This window comes from Dipodomys spectabilis, unplaced genomic scaffold (assembly GCF_019054845.1).
Source record: "Dipodomys spectabilis isolate Male_0828 unplaced genomic scaffold, ASM1905484v1 ptg000611l, whole genome shotgun sequence".
In the NCBI taxonomy this organism is placed as follows: domain Eukaryota; kingdom Metazoa; phylum Chordata; class Mammalia; order Rodentia; family Heteromyidae; genus Dipodomys; species Dipodomys spectabilis.
The window spans coordinates 1,245,925-1,269,524 of record NW_024871288.1 but is presented as its reverse complement, the minus strand read 5'-3'; the positions used below and the strand labels follow the sequence as shown (position 1 = coordinate 1,269,524).

Below are 23,600 nucleotides of genomic sequence, written 5' to 3'. Positions count from 1 at the left end.
AAGAGGGACTTCTCAAATGAAGAAATAAAAATGGCAAAGAAACACATGAGGAAATGTTCATCATCCCTGGTGGTGAAGGAAATGCAAATAAAGACAACCCTGAGATACCACCTTACCCCAGTCAGAATGTCCCACATCCACAAATCAGCCAACGACAAATGCTGGAGGGGATGTGGAGAAAGAGGAACCCTATTACACTGCTGGTGGGAATGTACACTTATACAACCACTTTGGAAAGCAGTCTGGAGGGTCCTTAGAAAGCTAAAGATTGACCTCCCTTACGACCCAGTCATACCACTTCTAGGCATCTACCCTGAACAACAGGAACCAATATACAAGGACACGTGCACCTCCATGTTTATTGCAGCACTGTTCGCAATAGCTAGGATATGGAAACAACCTAGGTGCCCCACCACAGATGAATGGATCCAAAAATTGTGGTATCTATACACAATGGAATATTATGCAGCCATTAGAAATGACAAAATAATGGCATTTGCAGGGAAATGGATGGAGCTAGAAGGAATCATGTTGAGCGAGGTAAGCCAAGAACGAAGAGACAAACGGTACATGGTCTCCCTCATAAGTGGATGCTAAATCCAAAAGGTTAGGTGATACGACAAAACTAACAGGACTTAAGAAACAAAGAACTCCCGCTCATCTGGTTGAACCACTACTAAATATCCTCATGCTGCTGATCACAAATATGGTATATAACATGTGAACACTGTTATATATTACAGACTGTGGTAGACAATTTGCTCCAGGGAAGTTAGAATGAACTTGTGACTTTGAAATTATGTAATCATTTAATCACAATCAAAAAAAAAAAAAAAAAAAAAAAGAACCTCGGGGAAGGGAGGGAGGGAGGGGATGGTAGGGGGAAAACAATGGAGGGGGGTAACAATGTTCAAGAGGAAGTGTACTCATAACCTCACTCATATAACTGTGACCCTCTGTATAGTAGCTTTACAATAAAAAAAAAAAAAAAAAAAAAAGACTATTGATTTTTTCCCCCTTTGAAAAAAAATTCAGTTGGTGTAAAAAGGAAAATATACTTTTACAATGGAGTGCTCTTATGTCCCACACCTTAACAAATTTCTACCCATACTCATTTTCTACATGTAGTAATTATTTCCTTCTTTCTGTTTAGCTGGACTATAACTTGTAGGTTAGATATTGGTTTAGGGCTTTTCTTCTCTTGTACTATAAATTAGCAGAGTTGTAAATTTCCCTTTAAGCAGTGTTTGGGTGCATGACACACATTTTGAGGTTGTGTTTTCAATACTCTGTTTTTACAGTATTTTTTTCCTAAAATTTCTTCTTTAATTTATAGGACATATAAAGACATTGATTAATTTGTACATATTTGGGATTTTCAAGTTACCTTGTTGCTATTAATTTCCAGTTTAATACAAGTATAGAACATCCTGTATAACATTTCAGTCTGCTGGCATTTTTGATACTTGCTTACAATCTCATATCTCATCTACCTTGGAAAATGGCCCATGTGCACTTGAAAGAAATTTATATTCTATACTTATTGGAAAACTCAATTCTAATATTGAGGCATGTGCAGGTATATGTAGATTCTGGTTTATTCTACATGATAGCTAGCCTAGAATCTTTATGAAAGCCACTCTCATAAAAGATCAATGTACAAAACAATGCAGATTTGCCTAAATTTAAAGAAACATAGAAGGCACAATAATAAAGAAAAGCCAACAAACTCTGGATGGATTCTGTGTCAGAAAATAAAAAACAACTGAAGACATTGTGTTAACTGTCAATTTTTAAAAAATATGGACTGTGTAACAGATGTTATTGAATCTTTTTTTGTTGAATGTGACAGTATATTAAAATTATGTCAGAGAATGTCTCATTCTCTGGGGGTTGAACTGAAGCCTTTAGAGTGGAGTGTTAACATGTCTGCATGCCATTTTTCAATGGTAGGGGCAAAGTGTAAAGCGTTGACAAATCTAAAGTGGTAGTACAGTTACTACAGTTATTTGTTCTGTTGTCCTTTTGCATATATTTAAAATATATCACAATATCTCCATATGTTTAAAAATTTTTTAAAGTTAGGAGAAGAACCATTGTCTGACTGCTTAGAATGATTTCTCTATTCCTAGTTAGACTGCACTAACCTGGTTTCAGCCACATTCAGCACAATCAGCAGTTAATACCATAACCATTTGCCACACCATAGATTTGTTTCCAGGGCTATAGGAATAGTTAGAGGTAGACCAGGGCTCACATTTCAGTCTGGTTAATCCCAAGGCCCCACTTCCTTTCAAGGGTGCCTCCATCATCAATTTAGGGGGCCTAAAGGCAATGGGGTCCAGTCCTTTGCACTCATCCTCACGGGGTACAGTTTTCCCTTCCCACCCCTCCGCCATTTCACATCCATTTTCTTTTCCCGATGAGTTCCTCTGCAGACGTCATTCAGACCCCAGTACCAGAAGCAGGTGGAATAGCTTCAGCAGAGACTATCATTAAAGTTAATGACCTACACTGCACTTCTTCATATAGCTAATCTGCTTTGGTGAGTGTGCTTCTCTGAGGGAGTCTTGTCAGACCCAGTGGGTAATGAGTTTGATCAGAGTTTCTGCATGGCTCAAGCTGGACATCTCCTACAAGAATAATTCAGTAAAAGGCCATTTCCTGGGGAAAGGAGTTGATGCTCTGTGTCCAGACGTTTAGTTTTCCTTGTGGAGCATATAGATATTTCTTCTAACTTCTTTGAGTCAGACTAATTGTAGGTTGGTGTTTTCACTCCATCAATGATCACAAGCTATAATGATAGCCTTTCCCAATGTGGTGACAGAATATCACATAGTTTTGTACTTGTTACTTGGGTAATTTCTAATACAGGCATTAAGTGATTTGCAGAATAAGTGTGTGCCTCACTGCCAATTATCAGATTCAACACAACGTGCAGAAGTAGTGCCTTTAAAAAAGATAACATACAGAGTATAAAATATAATGGGGAAACCTTCATGGAAATCAAGTTCAGAGAGAGAGGAGATTATTGTAGTTGCAAGGGTAGGATGGGGCCCCATTGCCTGCACTGTCGGTGGTGGGCTCTGAGCTCACTAATACAATGACCTTCGATGTCTACTTAGCCTCTGTGTGCCTCAGTTGCCTCTAATGCACTGTGGCATAGTCAGATGTTTGTAATAATGAGGTAACAAATGTGCAGTGTAGTGCTTTGCAACCTATAGACAGAAACTTGGTTTGGCTGGACTGGTTTGTCCTTTATAAAGAGAAGCTGTTGACTTCCTCCAGTCCACAAGGGTAGGGACCAGGTCTGTCGGTGCTGGCTTGTCTCAGGGAAGACACCTGCTCCTCCTGCCAGCCCTGCTGCCCTCTCTCCAATGCCTCTCCTCCCACGGCATAAAGAGCATGAAGAAGAAATCTTGGGGTTGGGTAAGTTCCCTGTGTGTTATGGTGATGGTACACATAACCAAAACTTGTCATCTTGCTTGGCTCGAATACTGGCCACTTATTTTAAGTCGCATTCCCTTTGCTCTCTAGCAATGCCCATCGTTCTCCTGGCTGGCAGAGGTTTGTCCTGTTAGACTTCTTGAGAGTCACAGGATGACTACATGTGACATGGCTGGACTTCTAACCCCCAGCTGCCGAGTTGCTAGTTCATCATGTCCAATGGTCCACAGTGCCATACCTCTCCACGAAGACATCAAAGGATTTCAAGGAAAACATTACAAGGGCAATAGAGGGGAAAGAATCATGAGTCCATCTGTTGGATAAATTGTGAAAAATCCCGTGAGAGCTGTTTGGATGGACTTTTAGAAACTGTCATTTCACTATTGACATCTAGTTTTATTGCCTTGTAATTAGAGAATTCAGTGTTAGGTGCTGATTGCTTGATCTTCTTTTGTGGTTCAGAACATTGTCATTTATTTTTTTTGCAAACTAGCCACATGTGCTTAAAAAGAATGTGTTTACTCTATTTGCAAGATTCATCTACTGAGTCAATATTTATTTTTCTTAATTTTTATTGCCTTATTTTTTCATAAGCTTGATTTATCAGTTCTGAGAGAGGCTGTGTTAAAGTATCCCACGGTGATTGAGCAATTTGTTTACTTTTACGTTTTGAGACTGTTGTGGTTGTGTTGACATGGAATCAAGATTGTCGTATCTTTCTGGTGAATTTTTTTCTCCATCATTAAGTAAGCCCCTATTTTATTTATAAAGTATATTTTGCACTAGTATAATTTTGTTCTATTGATTTTGCCATAGCACTTTTCCATCAGGTATTTGTTCCTTATTTTCCTTTACGAAACTTAAACAAACAATGCCAGCTCCCTTTGAGATTTGTGCATTTCTGTGGGATCAGGGTTTGGGAAAGTATGTTTTGTTTGGTTTTAGGACTTAAGTTAATTCTAAAATGTGTACAGTGATAGCCAAAACTTCCTAAAAGAAAAACTATGGTGAATGGTACAATATAACCATAGCAAGCTTTGTTTTAAAGCTATAAAAATAAGTAGTGAGGTATTAGTCTATGGATAGAAACCAGGCAAAAGGATCTACTCAGATAGACATTCCACATACCTGAAAACTCATCTTCAGGCACAAATAGAATTGTACATCAGCGGGTGAAAGGTTGTTTTTCAGTAGATGGTACCAGATGATACTGTTACATGTGTACACCCACATACACACATATGTATATATACACATACATACATACATAGACACACATACATACATAGTTACATAAATATATAGTCATATTTCAGTTATCAGGACGTAGTCTAGGAACCCTCACCATAGCAGCACCACCAAAATATGTGGATGGCTCCCTTCCACGCAGTGGTACCCGGTGCACACAGCCTACATGCTCTTCCCATTGGCTAAATCACCCCTAGGTTACATTTAATCCTTAATACACGCAAGTGCTGCATTAAAAGCTGCTCTCCTGTATTGTCTATGGGTTACTGACAGGACAAAAGTCTGTGCATGTTTTATATAGACATTTTCTCCCCACGTGATTTTGTAAGAACACTGTTAGTGCCTGCTGGGCAGATGGTGTACTGCTTGAGCCTCGCTTTTAGCTCTTCCCCTTTATGTTCTGGTTACTCTTGAGGTCGGATCTCACTTTTTGCCCGGGTCATTCTAGACCTTGATCCTCCTATGAATACTGCTTTAGCTTAGATGATGGGCACGTGTCACTCCATCCAGCTTTTGTTTTTTTCTGCCGAAGTGGGGTCTTACAAACTTTTTACTCAAACCAGCCTAGAACTGTAGCCTCCCTTCCTCACCCTTCCAGGTGTTTATCTCCTGAACATTTTTGATTCTGCAGTTCTTTGACTCCATGGGTGAAGGACCCACGGGTGTGGAGGGCAGACCTAAACAAAATCAAAACAAGCGCTCAAAGCATGAAGTGGTAAGAGACAAACAGGGACATAGCGATCTCAAAGTAGGAAAAGATATCTTACAATTGTACAAAAGAAGTCTCAATTTACAAAGAAAAGATTGTTTAATCATGGTCAAATAAAAACTTTGGCTCATCAAATTCTTCTGAAATAAGTAAGAACACTAAAAATGAGAGGAGATATATGTGGGCTTTTTTTTCTTGTGTACTAGTGCTGCAGCTTGAACTCAGGAACTTGTATCTTCACACAGTATTTTTGCTCATGGCTGGCACTCTATCACTTGAGCCGTACCTGCAGATGGCTTTGAACTGTAATCCTCAAATCTCAGCCTTCTGAGTAGCTAGGATTATAGATGATGAGAGGAGGTATTGGTCATACATGCATTTGATGAGGAATGAATACCTGGAATATGAAAATAACTTATCTCTAAGGCTTAATAGTGTGCAAAAGGTGAAATGGTGCATCTCAGAAAGACCTCAGCGGCCCATGAGCATGCCTGACAATTAACCTCATTAGTGATGGGACAATTGCAAATTAAAAAGCACAGTAAATACATCATACTCTCCTCTGTAAAAATGAATGCATTTGAAGAAAATCACATTTCGTCAACAACTTATGATACCCTATGACTCACCAATCCCACTTCTAAACATAATCTAAAGAAAGGCTTTCTTGTATGCCCTCAGAGACTTTAGGACTTTTTAATAGGAGAAATGTCTGTATTAAGAAAGATTAGGAATGAACTAAATATCAACCAGAGAATAGTCAGGTCCAGTTTTGTTACAATTATCCAGTAGAATATTAGACAGCAGAGATTCAAAAACCCTGTGGTAGAGATGGGGCCATCATGCGAGCCTCTGTCCCCGATGGCTGTGTCCTGTAGGATACTATATCCCTCTATGGGTGTGCTTCCTACGTGACTTAAAAACCCTAACACAGATCAACGTGCATTGTACTCAGAAACTGACATGTTGAATTGGAACTCCTTTGCACACTATTTAAAGATAATAATAATAATAATAGCAAAACCCCAACCAGCCTCAAGAACCTATATCTGGTCCCACGCTCCCTTGACCTGCCATGCAGCATTTCCCCAGACTGCTCTGCCTTTTAGTTCCTGGCACTTGAGGACTTTTTCTTCTCTTCCTTTCTTTCTCACTTATCTTTGAGTTTCACATTTTTAAAATCATGCCTTCCTCTGAGTTTGAGCAGGAAGAAGCCTATCTGCATCAACTATGGCACAAGAAGCCTCTGTCTGCCATCTGCACCCACTTGGCCTCTTCCAGGACTAGTGCTGTGCCAAGACCACGCTGCTTTGCCCAAGTTCATCTGTTGTCGCTGCCAGCAGACAGGAATGGGTTCTTCATGAAATTCTTTAGACTTCTCTTTTATTTATAACTCTTTCCTCTTGCTCAGAGAAGACACAGAAAATGCCTACAAATTAAAAACACAGTTCTTGCTTCTCCTTTAAAACAACCTCTGTTACTTACACAGCAGTCTGTGTGATGATTTACCATGATAAAGGGTTGTTTTTTTTTTTAAGGCATTCCTTAGGGCGGCTGCCCTGGAGCATCTGAACCTTTTGCAGCTGCTCTAAAGGACCTACCTCAGGTGAGAGGAGGGAGGCCAAGAATGACAGCAGGGTTATTCTGACATACGTAGACTCCAGAATGCAGTTATGCATTTGAACAGTTGAACCTTGCTTTCTCTCTCTCTACCTCCCTATATCTTCTTCCTCCTCCTTCTTTCCTTAGTTTTCTCCTCTGTCCCTTTTCTTTCCTCCTCCTCTATTCTTTGTGAGTCTTTTGATGCTGTATGGAATCGTTTGAGAGGTAGTATGTGTCATATCACTTCGACGGTCTGGGGAACACTTCTGAGGCATCTTCGGATAAATTCTACTTGCTATGGCAAATTGCCAGAGCCTCTCCCTTCTCTGTGGCAGTCTCGTATTTCTCTCCAGCTCATCTTTTATTTTTCAGGGAGCATCAAGAATTGGCCTGAACTCTCTCTCATTAGGCGAAATCCATACTTAAATGACCCAAACAGGGGCTGGGAAGGTGGCTCAGTGGTAGAGCACTTGCCTCGTATGCTCAAGGCCCTGGGTTCGATTCCTCAGCACCACATAAAGAAAAAGAAAAAAGCCGGAAGTGGCGCTGTGGTTCAAGTGGTAGAGCACTAAGCCTTGAGCTGAAGAGCTGAGGGACAGCGCCCAGGCCCAGAGTTCAGGCCCCACGACCGGACCCCCAAAAAACAAAAAAAAACAAAAAAAACAAATGACCCAAACAAAGGTTTGAGACAGGGCCCATAGAGTCCACATGGTCCATTTACCTGGTCCCATCTCTGATTGTAGTCTTTGGCTAAGGAAGGCCTGAAAAGGAAAATAATTTCCTGGACTGGCCTTTGGTAAGTTTCAAACTGCCTTGTATTTGATATTTTAACTTAGGCAGACTATTGCTTCACGCTCAGCTCCAGATGAGGTATTACTTAAAAGAAAAGCAAAGATTGTAAGCACAAGAAATATAAATAAAAGTATAGGAAGCCAGTAGTAAAAGGGAAAACTTAGAGTGTCCAGAGGAAAGTGACATTAAATATAGAGAAACAGAGATAAGACACCAGAAAATAGCATCTTTAAAGTACTAAAGGTTTGCACTAGAGTTCATGTCAACTGAAGGCATTTTTTCCAAAGTGAACATAAAATAAAAGATATTTGCCATCATATGGGAGCTAAAAGACTTCATTACCAACAGCTGTATGTTAAAGGAAACATTAAAGGAAGCCTTTTAGGTGGAAGGGTAAAAGTACCAGGTGGAAAGAGGAAGCAAAGGATAGCAGTGCTGTGTCAGCAAATGGAAAAGACTTTTATTATCTAAGTCTCTCTAAAACGTAGTTGACTATTTAAAATTTTATTATTTAAAAAAAGTTATAAAAATGTTCAACCTGGCATGTCCACTTAATTGACCTTTTAAACAATCACAAATGATGTAATGGGAAGTTTTATGTATTGGGAAATTGCTATTGTGCATAGGTATTATTAGGACAATAATAGCATAAACACTTAAGAGCTGAGAAGTGGAAGTATGCTAGTATCAGATTCTTACGTTTTATGTGAAGTGGTAGGATTTCATGTGAAGGTAAAATGTGATACGTTAAAGATGCATACCATAATTTCTAAAGCAACCACTGAAATGGCATAGATGTAAAATAGCTTTTAAGCCAACAAAGGACATAAAAATAATAGAACCCAAGAAAAGAAACAAAATAAGAGAATGAGATCAGAGATCAGAGGAACAAATAAAAAGCAGATGGTGAGATGAGAAACTTCCTGTATCAGCCCCTGACTGAATGATTAGGAGACTGGAGAAGAAAGTAAGACTGTTGAAATAGAAGAATAAAGACAGATAGGTTAAAAGTTAAAGAATTGAGAGAATGTTTATCTTGGTAAAACTAGTCAAAATGAAATTGGAGCAGCAGTGTTACTATCAGACAAACTGTATTTCAGAATACTGGAACAATACTGAACAATACAGGACATAAAGAAGGTAATTTCATAGAGATAAAGGATGTAACAGTGCTGATTGTTTATTCATCTAAAAGACAGCTTAAAACTACATGAAACAAAGACTGATGGAACTGAAGAGGGAACAAACAAAAATAAATGTACACATGCTTAATAATTGATGGCAGAAATCATCAAGGATATAATAGCTTTCAAGGACATTATTAGCCAACCCAGCTTGATTGATATTTATATAGTTTTATGCTGTCAACATCAGTAGAATACATATTCTTCTGAAATTCATTTGGAGATATTTACCAAGACAAGCACTAGTTATAGTAGGTCACAGAACATGTCTCAATAAATTTGAAAAGATTCTAGCATGTTCTCTGATCCCAGGAGAATTAAATAGAAATCAAAAACAGAAAAACCTCTTGGAAATCCCAGAGCATTCGGACATGAAATAGTATACATTGAAACAAATTGATCAAGGAAGCAATCAAAATAGAAATTGTCATTTTAAAGGGAGTAAGATGAAAACAGTGTATTATACTTTGTAAGAGGCTTCAACTAGTATTTCATTTAGTCCTACTCTCAGCACTGAACACCAGTATTAGAGAAAAGAAAATTCACAAGACAGAAAGCTTAGCTTCCTTTGTTTTCTGTTAAGAAACAGAAAAAGAAGAGCAAATCAAAATCAAGTACGGAGAAGAAAGGAATCAAACCAAGTTCATAGCAGAAGTGACTGGAATTGAAAGTGTAAAAGAAATAGAGAAAGACCAAGATGAAATTATAGTCTTATATTTTGAGATCAATAAAATTAAAGCTGTAGCTAGACTGAAGAATAAAAAGAAGACACAGATGACTAATACACTAGTAATGGAAAAAGTGATATCACTATAGATTTTATATATATAGCTATTTGAGAAGCAATATAGGAATGCATTAACAACTTATGTCTAATATTTGATAACTAAGAGTGATAGTCTTTAACAGAAATTACCTGTACTCATTTACGAAGAAATAAGTAAAACTGGAAATAAACCTATATGATCAACTTGATATGTTTTTTTAAAAAAAGCTCTTGAAATACAAAATCAACTCCTGATAAGAAACAGTCATCAACATAGCAATAAGACACATGCTCCTCAACTGAAAAGCTAGCTAAAAAAACATTCAACCATTATAGGCTTAATGGTGAAAGACTGAAGGCTTTTGAGCAACAGGAACAAAATGGCATCTGCTTTTATCCTATTTTTTCAACATTGTATTGTATATTCTAGCCAATACAAATAGGCAAGAGAAAGAAGTGAAGGGTATCCATACTTGCGAAAAATAATTGTATCTCTCTTTATTTACAAGTAACATCAATGTCTTTGTAGAAATTTCAGTGGAATATACTTTATTGAAATTATGGTGAGGATGTTAAAGACCCAGAATTCTCATCTACTGCCGTGAGGGGTCTGAAATCATGCTATCACTTTGGAAAAACATTTGGTAATCTGTTCAAGACTTAAAAATTACTTATATTACATAACCTAGCCATTTTTTTGGTCGGTTATGGGGCTTGAACTCTGGGCCTGCGTGCTGTCCCTGAGCTCTTCAGCTCAAGGCTAGCGCTCTACCACTTGAGCCACAGTGCCACTTCTGGCTTTCTGAGTGATTTATTGGAGGTAATATGAGTCTCACGGAGTTTCCTGCCTGGGCTGGCTAGGAATGGTGATCCTCAGATCTCAGCCTCCTGAGTAGCTAGGATTACAGTCGTGAGCCACACCAGTGCCCGGCTTGACATAGCCATTTTGAATGAAAGAATGTGCCCATACAAAGACTTGTATACAGCTACACAAATCACTTTATTTCAAGAGCCTCAAATGGGAAACAACCCAATATTGATCATGAGACAAAGAAATAAGTTATTGTGCTAAATCCATAGAAATGACTACTATGCAGCAATTAAAGTAGTGAACTACAGGGACACATTTTGATGACTCTTGAAATAATTATGCTAAAAGAAATACATCAGAAAATATACACTACATATTCTATGAACCCATTAATCTAAAATCCTAGAAAATTCAATGTTCTATATAGTGACAAATATTAAATCAGTAGTTGTTTGAATTCTTGTGTGAGGAGAAAGGAGGGGAGAAGGATTTTAAAGAGACAACGTTTGGAGTGGTAGATATATGGAAATAGTTTCATGGATGTATACCTATTATCAGACTTAAGAAATTGTATACTTCAAGTAAATGTAGCATATCATAAATCAGTTATGATTCAACAGAAGTATAAAAACTCAGGTTATTAAATCCTCAGATTTATGAGGAAATTAACATTCGGGGGTTATTTCACAGAGGTTATTGACACATAGGAAAAATATCCAGTTTCTATGCTTTCAAGTTTTACTTAGCCCCAGTAATAATTCACAGAGCTAGGAACTATGCCGGTCTCATTTCACAGAAGTGAAAAAGGAGATTAATAGAGTCTAAGTAACTTACCTGTGGTCATACAATTTTCTGTTAAACTAGGCTATGACTCATTTCTCCATGATTCCATAGCTTTTTTTCTCCCTTAGTGCTGAGCATCTTGACATCTTTAGTCTCTAGACTCTGAGGGAAGAGGGGAAGGAAGAGGGAAGGAGGAGGGAGGAGAGGAAGGAAGAAAATAAGGGAGGGAGAGAGAGTTACCACTGAGCCCCCCACCATGAACACTGTGCGCATGACTGATGCTCCTGAAATTCCATCCCCACTGCAGCTCCAGCTTTGCCTTTCCATCCCTTATAAAGCCAAATCACCCACACCTTTCACTAATTAAACGTAACGGCGAACGCTCATTGAATGCCGGATATTCCTCTAAGCCCTTGGCATTTATTGTCTTACTTAAACCTCAAAATTCCTAAGAGGCAATTTCATTAATTTTTTTTTTTTTAAAAAAAACATGAGTCTGAAGAGCCGAGAAATTAAATTACATTCCTAAGGCCATGCAACAAGTCAGTGGAGAAACAAGACTAATTCCAGAATGTGCTTATCTTCGATGCCAATTGGCTTCTAGGATTTCAGCTCTTGCTGAACGTTTTCGGCTGTTGAATGTCTAGAAGCACACTGACAATTGCTGCTGGCTGCCCACGGACCTTGACCTGGCCCCACAAACCCCAACAATCCTCCAGCGGGGTTCTGCAAACCAGAGAAGACACTGCAGGCTCCTGGCAAGGGGAGGTGAACCGCCAGGGACCCCTGGGGATTACTGATGTTCTCAGTGTCAGGGTGGGTTGGGGAGAAGGAGCAGGGAGCAGATGGCCACCATCTCTGCGAAAGCTTGGAAGATGATGTCAGCACTTCCTCCACTTGCTGTGCTTTGCCTCTCTGAAGTGGACACATTTAATCCTTCAAATTCGAGAAGAGCCAGGAGAGCCGCTCCTTCCTCCTCTCTCAGATCCACGGAACCCACAGCTTCTGTTCTCCGCTGCTCGTGAATTATATTCAATTTTGTAAATACTTAAAAGCACCCCTCCACCTCCTCACGATGAATAATTAATACTGTTTACTACAGTTTGGATCTGAAGTGTCTCCTAAAGGCTCGTGTGCTAGAGGCTTGGGCACCCGCCCAGGGGTGGGTGACTGGGAAGTGGTGAAATCTGAAGGAAGTGGGGTCTAGTGCAGAAGTTAGCCTCTGGAAAGGGCTACAAGGACCCCAACTCCTTCCTGTTTCGCTAGGAAGTGAGCAGATTTTGCTCTGCTCCCTGACAGTCCTGCCTTACCCAAAGCAGTCATAGACTGCAGACCCGGAACCATCAGCCACAGCAAACTTTCCCCTAGTTTATGTTGTTAATCTCAGGTTCTTTATCATATTGGCAGAAAGTTGACAATACTTTGTTGGCTGTCATAAATTGAAAGTATAGGACAATGATGCCAGAAATTCTTCACGATAATTTATTTATTTTTATAAACACTTTATTTTTTTTTATTTTTTTATTGTGAAAATACCATACAGAGGGGGTTACAATTACATGGGCAAGATAATGAGTACATTTCTTATCAAGCATTGTAGCCTCCTCCTTTGTTTCCCCTTCCTATCCCTTCCCATCTCCCCCGCCCCCCTTTTCAGGATAATTTAGAATTAATTACCAGCTATGTGACAGGAAGTTGGTTTTTTTCCCCAAACTTGAGTTTTGTTTTGTTTGTGGCAGTAGAACTCATTTCCAAACATGATCCTATATTTTTAAAAGTACGTAAATTGTTTCTTTAGTATTGATACAGATTGATCTTACTTTTTTCTTTTTTTGTAGGGCTTGAACTCAGGGCCCAGGGGCTCTCTCTGAACTCTTTTTACTCAAAGCTAGGGCTCTATCACTTTGAGCCACAGCTCCACTTGCAGTTTTCTGGTGGCTAATTGGAGATAAGAGTCTCACAGACTTTCCTACTCTGAGCTGGCTTCAAATCACAATCCTCAGATCTCAGACTCTTGAGTAGCTAGGATTACAGGTGTGAGCCACCAGCACCGGCTTCATCTTACTTTTTAAATTTGTGCTATTCTTTTTTGATGACACAGTCGGCCCTAGTGGCTACTTTAGTGAACAAAAATATTTGAAACTGGCATTATAGTGACGCCTCCACATACACAGACCTGCGGCGTCTTATGAAAATGAAGCAAACCTTGGTGCAGTTTTGGTTAACACCACGCAGAACGCTCTGCAGGTGAGCATGGGGAGTGAGTCCTATGGCTGGAGAGTCTAGAAAAGCATTCAGAGCTGGGAGTGCCTTGAGCCTCTGAGGCGGGGAAGGACTTTCAGTGAGAAGGATAGGTACGGGAGTGGATCTTCTGCTCTGATATGGGTGGCTGCTGGCACTTTGCTCTGACTGAGTAAAACTCTACAGATCAAGGTCGTATGCAGATGTCTCCCTTCAGACCTGGAGTCTTGTTAGGTCAGGGACTGTTACATGCCTGTCTTTTTTTTTTTCCTGTCAGTTGTGGGGCTTGAACTCTGGGCCTGGGCGCTGTCCCTCAGCTCTTCAGCTCAAGGCTAGCGCTCTGCCACTTGAGCCATAGCGCCACTTCCGGCCTTTTCTGTTTATGTGGTGCTGAGGAATTGAACCCAGGTCCTCATGCATGCAAGGCAAGCGCTCTACCGCTGAGCCACCTCCCAGCTCCTGTTACATGCCTATCTTGTGTCCTCTTCTGCACTTTGCAAGCAGTCAATACATATTGATAGGCTCCCAGATGAGAGAGAGGCACAATGTGTGGAACAAAAGTTCATCTGTCTCTCCTTACAAAAGGATCACTGCATTGGTCCTGCTGAGATCACAAACACGCCCAGGACACTCAGGTCCTTAGCACCTCTTGTGATGTTCCAGAGGAGTCACCTGAGACCTGGATGCCACCGATTGATGCTGCAGGTCCTCAACACCCAAGAGCTGGGAGCTGAAGACTCAGAGGCAGTGAGGGCCGTCTAAAGCCATCATGGCAGAAGGAATCGCTTTAACTATGGTAGGGGAGCAGTGACAAGGTGATCTGGGCTGACTGTGCTCTACAGTTCAAAAGAGGAGGTGGGCAGTGGTCAGCGAAGGATTTCCAGAGAATGGGGGAGAAGAGCAGTTTGCCCTCAAACCCGACGGGAAGCCAGACAGCACGCTAGAGGGACTGAGCAAAAGTGGGGAAAGGTGCTGCGCAGGCGTGTCCCCCAGGCAGTGGGCAGACTGGTTTGACAAGAAAGGAAATCTTCCTTGCCGATTGAAGGTGATCATCAGACACCAGTAGCAACAGGGACAATAAAGCAATGGCAGCGAAGGTTTATTAAACACGTAATCCTTGTCAAACACCGAGCTAAGTTTATTCTACAGGATCGTAATCCCCATTAATTCTCACAAAGCCTTGTAACACAGTCGTGGCTCTGTGATATCCCCCGTGGTGGTTTTGGAGAATGGGAAAATTGAACATGGCCTAGGAGCGACTAGGTAACTATGAACAGTGGCCAACTGCCCAATGGTACCAGGTGGTGTTAATAGCCCGTGGACCAGGCTGCCTGTTAGTGCCTCTCACATTCATTAATTTCCCCCTCCTCATAGGTGCCTCTTAGAGCATAGTACCTTCCATTTCCTGTTCCCCACAATTCCATAGAGCAAGCTGGATTTAAATTATGGAGGACTTTGATTCTAAGTATGGAAGGTAGACTGTTTGGTAAGTTCGTGGTTTCTTCTTTTCCTTCTTCCTCCTCTTCTCTTCCCTCTTCTTTTCTTCTTCCTCCCCTATTTCTTTCCTCTTTAGTTCTAGTACCAGGGCTTGAACTCAAGCCTCATGCTCTTACTAAGCTTTCTTGCTCATGGCTGGCACTCTGCCACTTGAGCCACAGCTCTACTTTTGGCTTTTTGCTGTTCCTTGGAGATAGTCTCAAGGACTTTTCTGTGATGACTGCCTTTGAACTGAGATCCTCAGATCTCAGCCTCCTGAGTCACTAGGATAGTAGGAATGAGCCACCAGTGCCCAGCAAACATTCATCATTCAACGATTCTCCCTCTGCTTACTGTATTCTGACCTAGAGCGTATTCACGGCTCTGTTCTCGCTCTCCCTGTCTGGCGCCTGCGCTCTCCAGTCTCTCCGGCATCTTTGTCATAGTCCCGGGCCTCTCTGTATACTCACACTTAATGTCTGTGGTCCCTGTGTACATGAGGTCCTCAAAGGCCAGAGAATTTTGCTTGTCTGAGCCTTCACATTCCTAAGCTTTGAACTTGGGGTTCGGCAGCATTTCCTAAGGACCTTTTCCTTCCATTGACTCGCTGTCAAATGCTCGACCTTGTTGGCCAACCTGGCTGCTGTCACTTCCTGAGTTTATAAACCACAGCACAACCTCTGTGATGCTCATGTTTACCCTGGGCTGAGGTCTACTGCTGATCTGCACTTTCTGTGCTGCAGCACACAACAGGGAGGAAACTCTAGTAGAAGTCAACACCTGATAAATTATAATGACTATTTTGTTAAGATTACAAATTGTTTAAGAATAACTCTACTCTTTGTCCTCGGCTCCCAATTATACAGTTCATTATGAATACAGATGACAAATGTTACGAATCCAAAGGCCATCAAAGGAACCCTTCATGGAAGGAAATTATTCAAACAAACCATTTGCTACTCAACATCTTTCCAAAGTCAACAACTAGGATGCCCTTGAGAAAAATTTAGAAATGATTTTCAGTATATAACATTTCTTTGAAAATTGCTTACTCTTTTAATTTTGTCTAGGGAGTAGAATCAGAAGAACATAGCTGTGTAAGATGAATACCTAAATAAACAGTCCACAAAGAAGGTGGATGTGCATACCTCTCCCTTACATCTCTTTGAATACGCATTTGAAAATACAGATCATTGTAAAATGTATATTCATCATATGTAGATATACCACACATAGGTAAATCTTTATTTAACTCCAACAAGCACTTATTGAGTTCCTACCACAAGTACAGTTAGAATCAAATTTGTGGTCAGCAGAGAGATTGCCTGAATAATTAGATATGCAAAGTGTGTGTGTGTGTGTGTGTGTGTGTGTGTGTGTGTATGTTTCTGTGGTCATAAACTGGTACTGGGGATTGCATTTTTTGCTAATTGCTGGTGCTCTACCACTTTTAGTCAGGCATCCACTTCTGGCTTTTTGCCAGTTAATTGAAGATAAAGAATTCTATAGATTTTCTGCTCAGACTGGGTCTGCACCCCACTCCTCAGAACTTATTTTCTGAGGAACTAAGATTATAGGCATGAGCCATGAGTAACTGGCTTTGCAAATTCTTTAAGGCATCCCAATGATATTGAAACTGCACTATTCTCGGAATTCCTAAATAGTTGTGATATTTTCTGGCCCCAGTTTGTGGAATGTTAGTTATTTGGTAGTTTCTGTGTCAGTGTTGGATGAATGGATTAATAAATGGAGAAGCTAAATAAATGGGGGCCCAAAAGAAACAGAATGAGAAGAGATGGGGGAGAAAACTAAAATGCATGGTCATCCCTCTAGATGACGGGAGCTGGCTGAGTCTCTCTCAGTTAGAAAGAAAAGTTGTTTTAGAAAGAAACGTCCTTGAGACAACTTCTTAGAGCTCAGTGTTGCATCGAGAACAGGGGAGGATCCCCTGCATCAAGGGGACATAGATAACAAGGTAGAATTGGATGTGGGGGGGCCAGATTGTGCAGCAAACTAAGACCCTGGGATTGATCATGGAGACTCAGAGGAGGCTACACAGCAGCGTGCGTTCATGACGACAACAGAGGAACAGCGGCCCTGTCCCAACAATGCCACAATACTGCATGCTCCCTTCAGAGCCAGGCTCAAGTTTGGGAATGTGTGAGAAGTAGGGTAGGGTTGAATTGGCTAAGGAACTCTTACCTGGTATGACTTACCTGGTATGACACTTTCTGTTTTGGGAGCTCAAGTGGAAAATGAAGTTTGGTTATTGAGCAGCAAAAGAAAGACACTTTTCTTGAGTACAGTTCTGAGACTGAGACCCTGATTTACCATGCAGGCTGTTGAAGTTCGGTGTGCTCTGGGCTCCGGTGAAAGGCAGGGACCGGGATGCTCATCATGGTCAGCTGACCTGGGCTGGGCAGATGAGGGAGTCAGCGAAGGAAGGACTAAGCTAGCTTAGTCCATAGAAATGATCAAAGATAAATCATGACACATAGTTTGGGGGAAAGTGTGGTAGCCCCAAAGTAGTGAGAGGTAAAGCTGCACACATTAGGGTTAGGCAAGGATCGGGGTTTGAAGGTCTTATATGTTATATGGCTTGAGAAGAGGAACGTTCCGTCTTGGATGTTTTGTGACTGAGGGATGCGTACACCCCACAGGAGCAGGGTAGGGGCAGCAAGTGAGGGGATTATGGACCATGAATCATCAGCTTCTGCGAGAAGCTTGGTATGTTCTGCAGTTATCAACCAACACATAATATTCTGCTTTTCTGAATGCTTACTCTTCCAGCCTCATGCTGATTCTCTGTGTGTGTGTGAGAGTTCAGTCTCTTAACTACTACAGCAATGCAGAGGAAGTTGTAATTATTTCCTCTGTTTTTCCGATGAAGAAGCCACAGTGTAGAGAGGCTAAGCGACTTCCTTGCCGTCCCAGAGACTAGCACATTGGCTAGCAAGAGTCAAAATCCAATTATGTCTACTGTCAAAATCCTTCTCCTAAATATAACTCAACCTTGGTATCCAGAAAGAGCAAGCAGCTCCAGGGGAGGCTGCTAGGCCTTAGTTTCCTTGGCTGCACGAGTATCTGTGACCATGTGTTCCCGTATATTAATGAATTCTTCATTTAGAGGAATGATCTGACCCAATCAAAGCAAACTAAAATGGACTCAAATGGCCACAGCTAGAGGGATGGACTACAGGGATGAGCAGCACTATCCCGTCCCAAACAGCAAGCTGGCCCCTCCATCTCGGTGACTTGGGGATCAGAACTTGGCCAAGTGACTTCTAGGTCTGGGTCTCTCATTGGTGAAACACAGTTATTAGTAATGCTTGAGAAGCATACAAAATGATGTATAAGTTGTGCAGAATAGCACCCTATACTCAGTTACTCCTGCAGTTCAAGTTAGGTTCTGTAGTCATTCCGTTCACTATGATGTGTGTGGTTCATTTATTATGTTCCTTGTGTTGATCCTCAGACCACAGGCATGGTGTGAGGCTGCGGAGTCCTCTTGTCATTTCTCCTGACCCGAGCCTGTCCTCCCAGCCGTCCTGAGTCAGAAGGAGGCAGGCCACGTGGAGAAGAGGCTCTGGGGACCTAGGAATCCCTAGGGTTCCCCACAGCAAGGAGGGGAAATTCTTGTGAGTAACTGACCAGGTGGCTGCAACGGAGCAGACCACTTCAACACAAATGGCATTGCGGGCCTCCGGGGTCCCCAGTAGGGGCTGATGCTCCTTTTCCAGCATCAGATCTAGCCCGAAGCCCTTCCTAGGAGCCAGATAGAGGCTGGTCAGCCCCAAGGCCGGGCCTGTCCTCCATCTGCAGCATGCAGAAGTTCTTGTGAGATACAGCCTCAGGTTTCTGAGGGACTTGAGTGGAATGGCAGATGCTAAGGGAGGACCTGAGACCAAACTTCAAAGGATGCTTCTAAAAATCGTGGGTTTGGAAGTCAGAATGCCAAGAGCCAACAGCTTGGACTTGGGTGCCCGAGAGACTTGGATTTGGCTTCTGGCTTTCCTGTTTATTAGCCATGTGATTGGCGTGACTTACTTTTCCCCTCTGTTTCCCTGGCTGTAAACCAGAGAACTTTTATGAGAATAGTGCTTGGCACAAAAGAAGTGCTAATTAAATGGTACTTAAAATGATAAAGTTCTTTAACAAACACTTACACGATGCTTGCTATACCAGGCAGTATGCTCAGCAATTTGCACAACTTATTCCATTTAATCTTACGGAGGAGGAAATTGAGGCACAGAGAGGTGAAATAACTTGCTCAGGATCTCCCACAGCTGGCCAGCGGACTCCAGCAAAAGCATTCTGGCCCCTTATTAGCTTTACAATCCATAAAAAACAGAGCAGCAAGGGGATAAATATAAGCAATAACAAGAAATCCTCCCTCAGCCAATATGTTACAACATTGACTATCTCAAGATATTCTATTCCTTTAGAGACAAAATTAATAAGCATCTCCCGTGACCAAATAGATGAAGCCCTTCAGACCTAACTACCCCTGTCCTTGATTTTTTTTTTGAGTGATTCAGAAAACAGCACACCATGGGCTTAGTTTATGCCTCCCTTGATCATTAGCCTCATTTTCTTGTAGTGGGTGGTTAGAGCTTTCTGGGTCTCCTCGTCTGTCATTGGGGTTCCTCTGAGCCTGTGGCAGTGACAAGCTCCAACTCCATAACACAGAGCCCGCTTGGGCCCTAGCAACCAAGCATCTGCTGCGTTGCTGAGCTCAGCGCCCACCTCTGCAGCCAAGGCCTCCCTGCACACACATCATCCGCACCGTGGCTTTAGAAGCAGCTGGTGTGATCTGCTCGAGGAAGGGAAATGAGGTGGAGAGTTTCTTGCAAGAAAAGCGGTCACTGTGAAAACAGAACTACACTCAGCAGGGGCTCCTCTCCACGCAGAGAAGAACTGGGCTCTGAAGTTGCTAGGTCTCTGGGTTTCCCCTGTCACCGGCCAGTCCTAGGGGGTGTGGCCTAGGCAGCACTTGGGCGGGGACCAGAGAAGAAGAAGGTCCCTCCCAAGTAGCACTAACTCAGGGAGAGAGGGCGAGGCTGGCCTCCAGAGAACAAGGCAATGAAGTAAGAATTGAAGGGGAGGTGAATAAGAAATAGGAATTAAAGTGGAGCTTCTGGTCTCCAACATGACTCCATTATTAATGTCCACAGTGCTCCAGTTCTAACTGGCCCAGGTTGGAAGCGTCTCTCCTTCTAAGATAGATTCCTGTTAGGTTGACATTTTCTCTGCAGAAAGCCTGGTAATGGCATCTGCTTGCTCTCAGGAAAAAGTCCAAGAAGCTAAAAATCCACTGGACTGCCCAATACTTTATTTCCTGCAGCTTCTTCCCTCCCTCTCTGTGTTCTTACCCTCGCTGGCTTGTCTTTGTAAATTTCATTTGTCATTTTTCAAACTCACTCTAGTCTCACTTCTGGACTTGGCATGTTGCTGGGCTTCTCGTGTTTGGCGTGTCTTTCTCCCGAGCAGCAATGAGACCTACTGCATTCCTCAGTGCCAGGGAGGCATTTCCTTCCAGGCAGCTTTGCCTCTGTTCACAGCACATCTGCTGCAGCGTCGTCCCTAGAGTCCTGGCTTCACCCTGTCACCCGTTTCCCCGAGCTCGCCTCTGTCCAGAGACCCCTCAGGACATGGGCTGTGTGTGGCACATTCTCCTGTGAGCCAGAGCCGCCAAGCGGATGGGCTAGTGAGCCCCGTTGAAGTGGCAGGGCAGCGTGGGAACATGCCACCTCTCTGAGGGCTGTAGAATCATCTGGACACGAGTCTGCCAAAGATGGTTATGATTTAGAGAGAAGCCTTGGCTCTACTTACTGTATGAAGGGACTGTTCTTATGCCTGTCCCTCTCCATGTACAAGCCTGAAGCAGCTGGGCAGCTTATCAACTGTCCAGCCGAGTCCTAAAGGAAAGAAAGAAGTCACACAGAAAGTTTTTTGTGCAGAAAAGAACATACAGAAAGAGCCAGAACTCCTGGATCATAGGCCTCGTCTGTACCGTCTTTTGACTTTGAGGTGTGCCGTCTCTGTGTTGGCAGTGTTTGTGTGTGTGCTCATCTTCTCACATGCTGCATCTCATTGATTATGAAAGAAAGAAAATAACTTGACAAGGACGTTCTTCCCACTTGACAAGCAGTGAGCTGGCAGGTGCCAGGTTTGAGCCCATTGCTGCACCAACGGCATGAAAAAATGAGGGCTCAAATCCCAAGTCAGTGTTTGCCCTTACCACATAGCAATTCTCACGGCTTCTTTATCGTCAAATGAAGTCTCTTCTGGCTCTGTCGTCCTCAGGTGCATGAGACGCAGCGAATCATACCACAGATGGAAGCCCTGTCAGAAAAGAACATACTGTACACATACATTTTTAATGGGAAAAGTCTTGGGATGATATCCTTAATTCTTCTAAGCACAGCCAACACTTAATTTCTGAGCCTGTCCTTCTGAGCCTGTCAGCGGTGTAGATCTGCAGTGTCTTAAGGAAGGCTCTGGAGTGGGCCCTTTGCAATTACGAAGGTGGTGCGTGGGGAAATAGGATGAAGCTCTTAGAGGTGAGGGGAGATGCCCTACCTCCCCGCTGCTTTTTTTGGAAGAAGAAACTGCTACTTAACAATGCCTTCAGAGTTCTCTGGGGATTCCCAAGGCTGTGTCAGTGCCAAACTTAGGTTTGATTTGCATTCAGGACACCTAAAATGATTCCTCCAGCTCTCCAAGCCCTTATAGCGCAGTGCTAAAGCCCTCATTGTGGAGTCTTACAGAAGGGTCCAGATTCTAGGTTCCTTGTGTTGGTTCTAGAAGAGCAGACTTTTCAGTATCTGAAGAAAACCAGGGATTCCTTTCAGAGTAATATTTTTTTTGTAATGAGATTAAAACAAAATACATAAGGCTTAATAGGAAATCAGTTGTATTGGATATGGGAATATATATAATAAATTTGTGATATACTAATAACTACACATTTTTATTAGTGCTTGTATGTTGGTAAAAATTCAATAGTACTGTAAATTCATCTGTGGATAGTTGCTCCTTTCTTTTTTCTTTTTCTTTTTTTGTCAGTCCTGGGCACCACTTCCAGTTTTTTCTGTGCATGTGGTCCTGAGGAATCGAACCCAGGGCTTCATGCATGCTAGGCAAGCACTCTACCACTCAGCCACACCCTGGCCCTTTTTTTTTTTCTCTTACTGGCTCTGCTGCCTTGTGTCTCTGCTACTTGAACCATGCCCCAAGCCCCTAGTGCTCTGGCTATTTTTAAGACAGTCTTGCTTTTTGCCTAGCTGGCCTAGACCGTCTTCCAGCCCTGTCACAGCTGGGATGACAGGCATGTGCCACCATGTCCAGCCTTTTCTGCTCAGATTAGGGTTTTATAAACTCGATCTCCCAGAATGGCCGATAATTGTGATCTTCCTTAGCTCCGCTTCCCGCAGAGCTAGAACTACAGGTGTAAGCCTCCGGCAGTCTCACCTGTGGATCCATGCCAATTATCTGCCCAAACTCTAGCAGGGCCGTGTACAACAATGACTGTATTTTCAGGTCTCCTTAGAAATAAATCACTGTGGGTGATTTCTTTCTAATTTCACTGTAAGTAGAGATGAAACTCAAGGCAAGTTACCTTCCTCCAAGTCAGAAAATAGAAGAGTTTATCGACTATGAAGAACTTGGTGAATTAGTGAAATTGAATTGTTTGGATAATACTACAGGTCTCTAAATTTTTGTTTCTGGGGATAAAATATAGGTCAGTGAGACAGATAGTAAATGCGCGGGCCTGTAATGCCCACAGAGAACCAGGGATGAAGAAAAGAAGGGAACACTTTGAGAGGAAAAGAAGTGGTGAGTGGATATAGCAGAGATTGAGATGCGTGGGTAAAGCATTGGCTTTCTGTTTGGAATGACTGTCTAGAAATGTTGACAGATAACAGAGTCAGAGGTTGGAGGCAAAGGCTGCACACAGGGCCCATCTGCTCAGAAGAGAAGCAGCCATCAGTCATGGACTTAGAACAGTTTGGCCTGACTGCCGCACCTCCCCTGGCTGAGAGGGGAGCCCCGGGCCACCCAGCACTGTTATACAGCACAGCAGCTTCGCTGCGGCTTTCCCGTGCTGACCGCCTAGAGAGATGGACTGGGCTTCTCCAAGTGGCAGCACAATAGCCAACATTTATTGGGTGCTTCCAGTTATGCCAAGAACTGTTCTAACCTCTGGCCTCATTGAATTCTCCCAATAACTCTTATAATGAAGGTTCTATTGATTAAATTTTTTGTTGTTGTTGTTGGTTGTGGGGCCTGAACTCTAGGCCTGGGCACTGTCCCTCAAGGCAAGCACTCTACCACTTGAACCACAGCGCCAGTTCCAGCTTTTTCTGAGTCGTTCATTGGAGATCAGAGTCTCACGGACTTTCCCTGCCTGGGCTGGCTTTGAACCGCGATCCTCAGGTCTCAGCCTCCTGAGTAGCTAGGATGACAGGCGTGAGCCACCAGCTCCTGGCTGTCTATTGATTTTATAAGCAGAGAAATGGAAGCACAGACTGGTTATGT

The 23,600-nt window shown here is 42.4% G+C and overlaps 1 protein-coding gene across 1 annotated transcript in view; it reads right to left on the bottom strand.

Moving 5' to 3' along the window:
- Trpc7 (transient receptor potential cation channel subfamily C member 7) overlaps window positions 1-21,371 on the bottom strand; it is a 150,569-nt gene extending 129,198 nt beyond the window's left edge. The window contains exons 1-2 of the mRNA XM_042671336.1: window positions 21,301-21,371; window positions 18,711-18,824 (exon numbers count right to left, since the gene is read on the bottom strand). Of these exons, the coding sequence (XP_042527270.1) occupies window positions 18,711-18,824; window positions 21,301-21,371 (185 nt within the window). The remainder of the gene's footprint in view (window positions 1-18,710; window positions 18,825-21,300) is intronic.
- Between the last annotated feature and the right edge of the window lie 2,229 nt (window positions 21,372-23,600).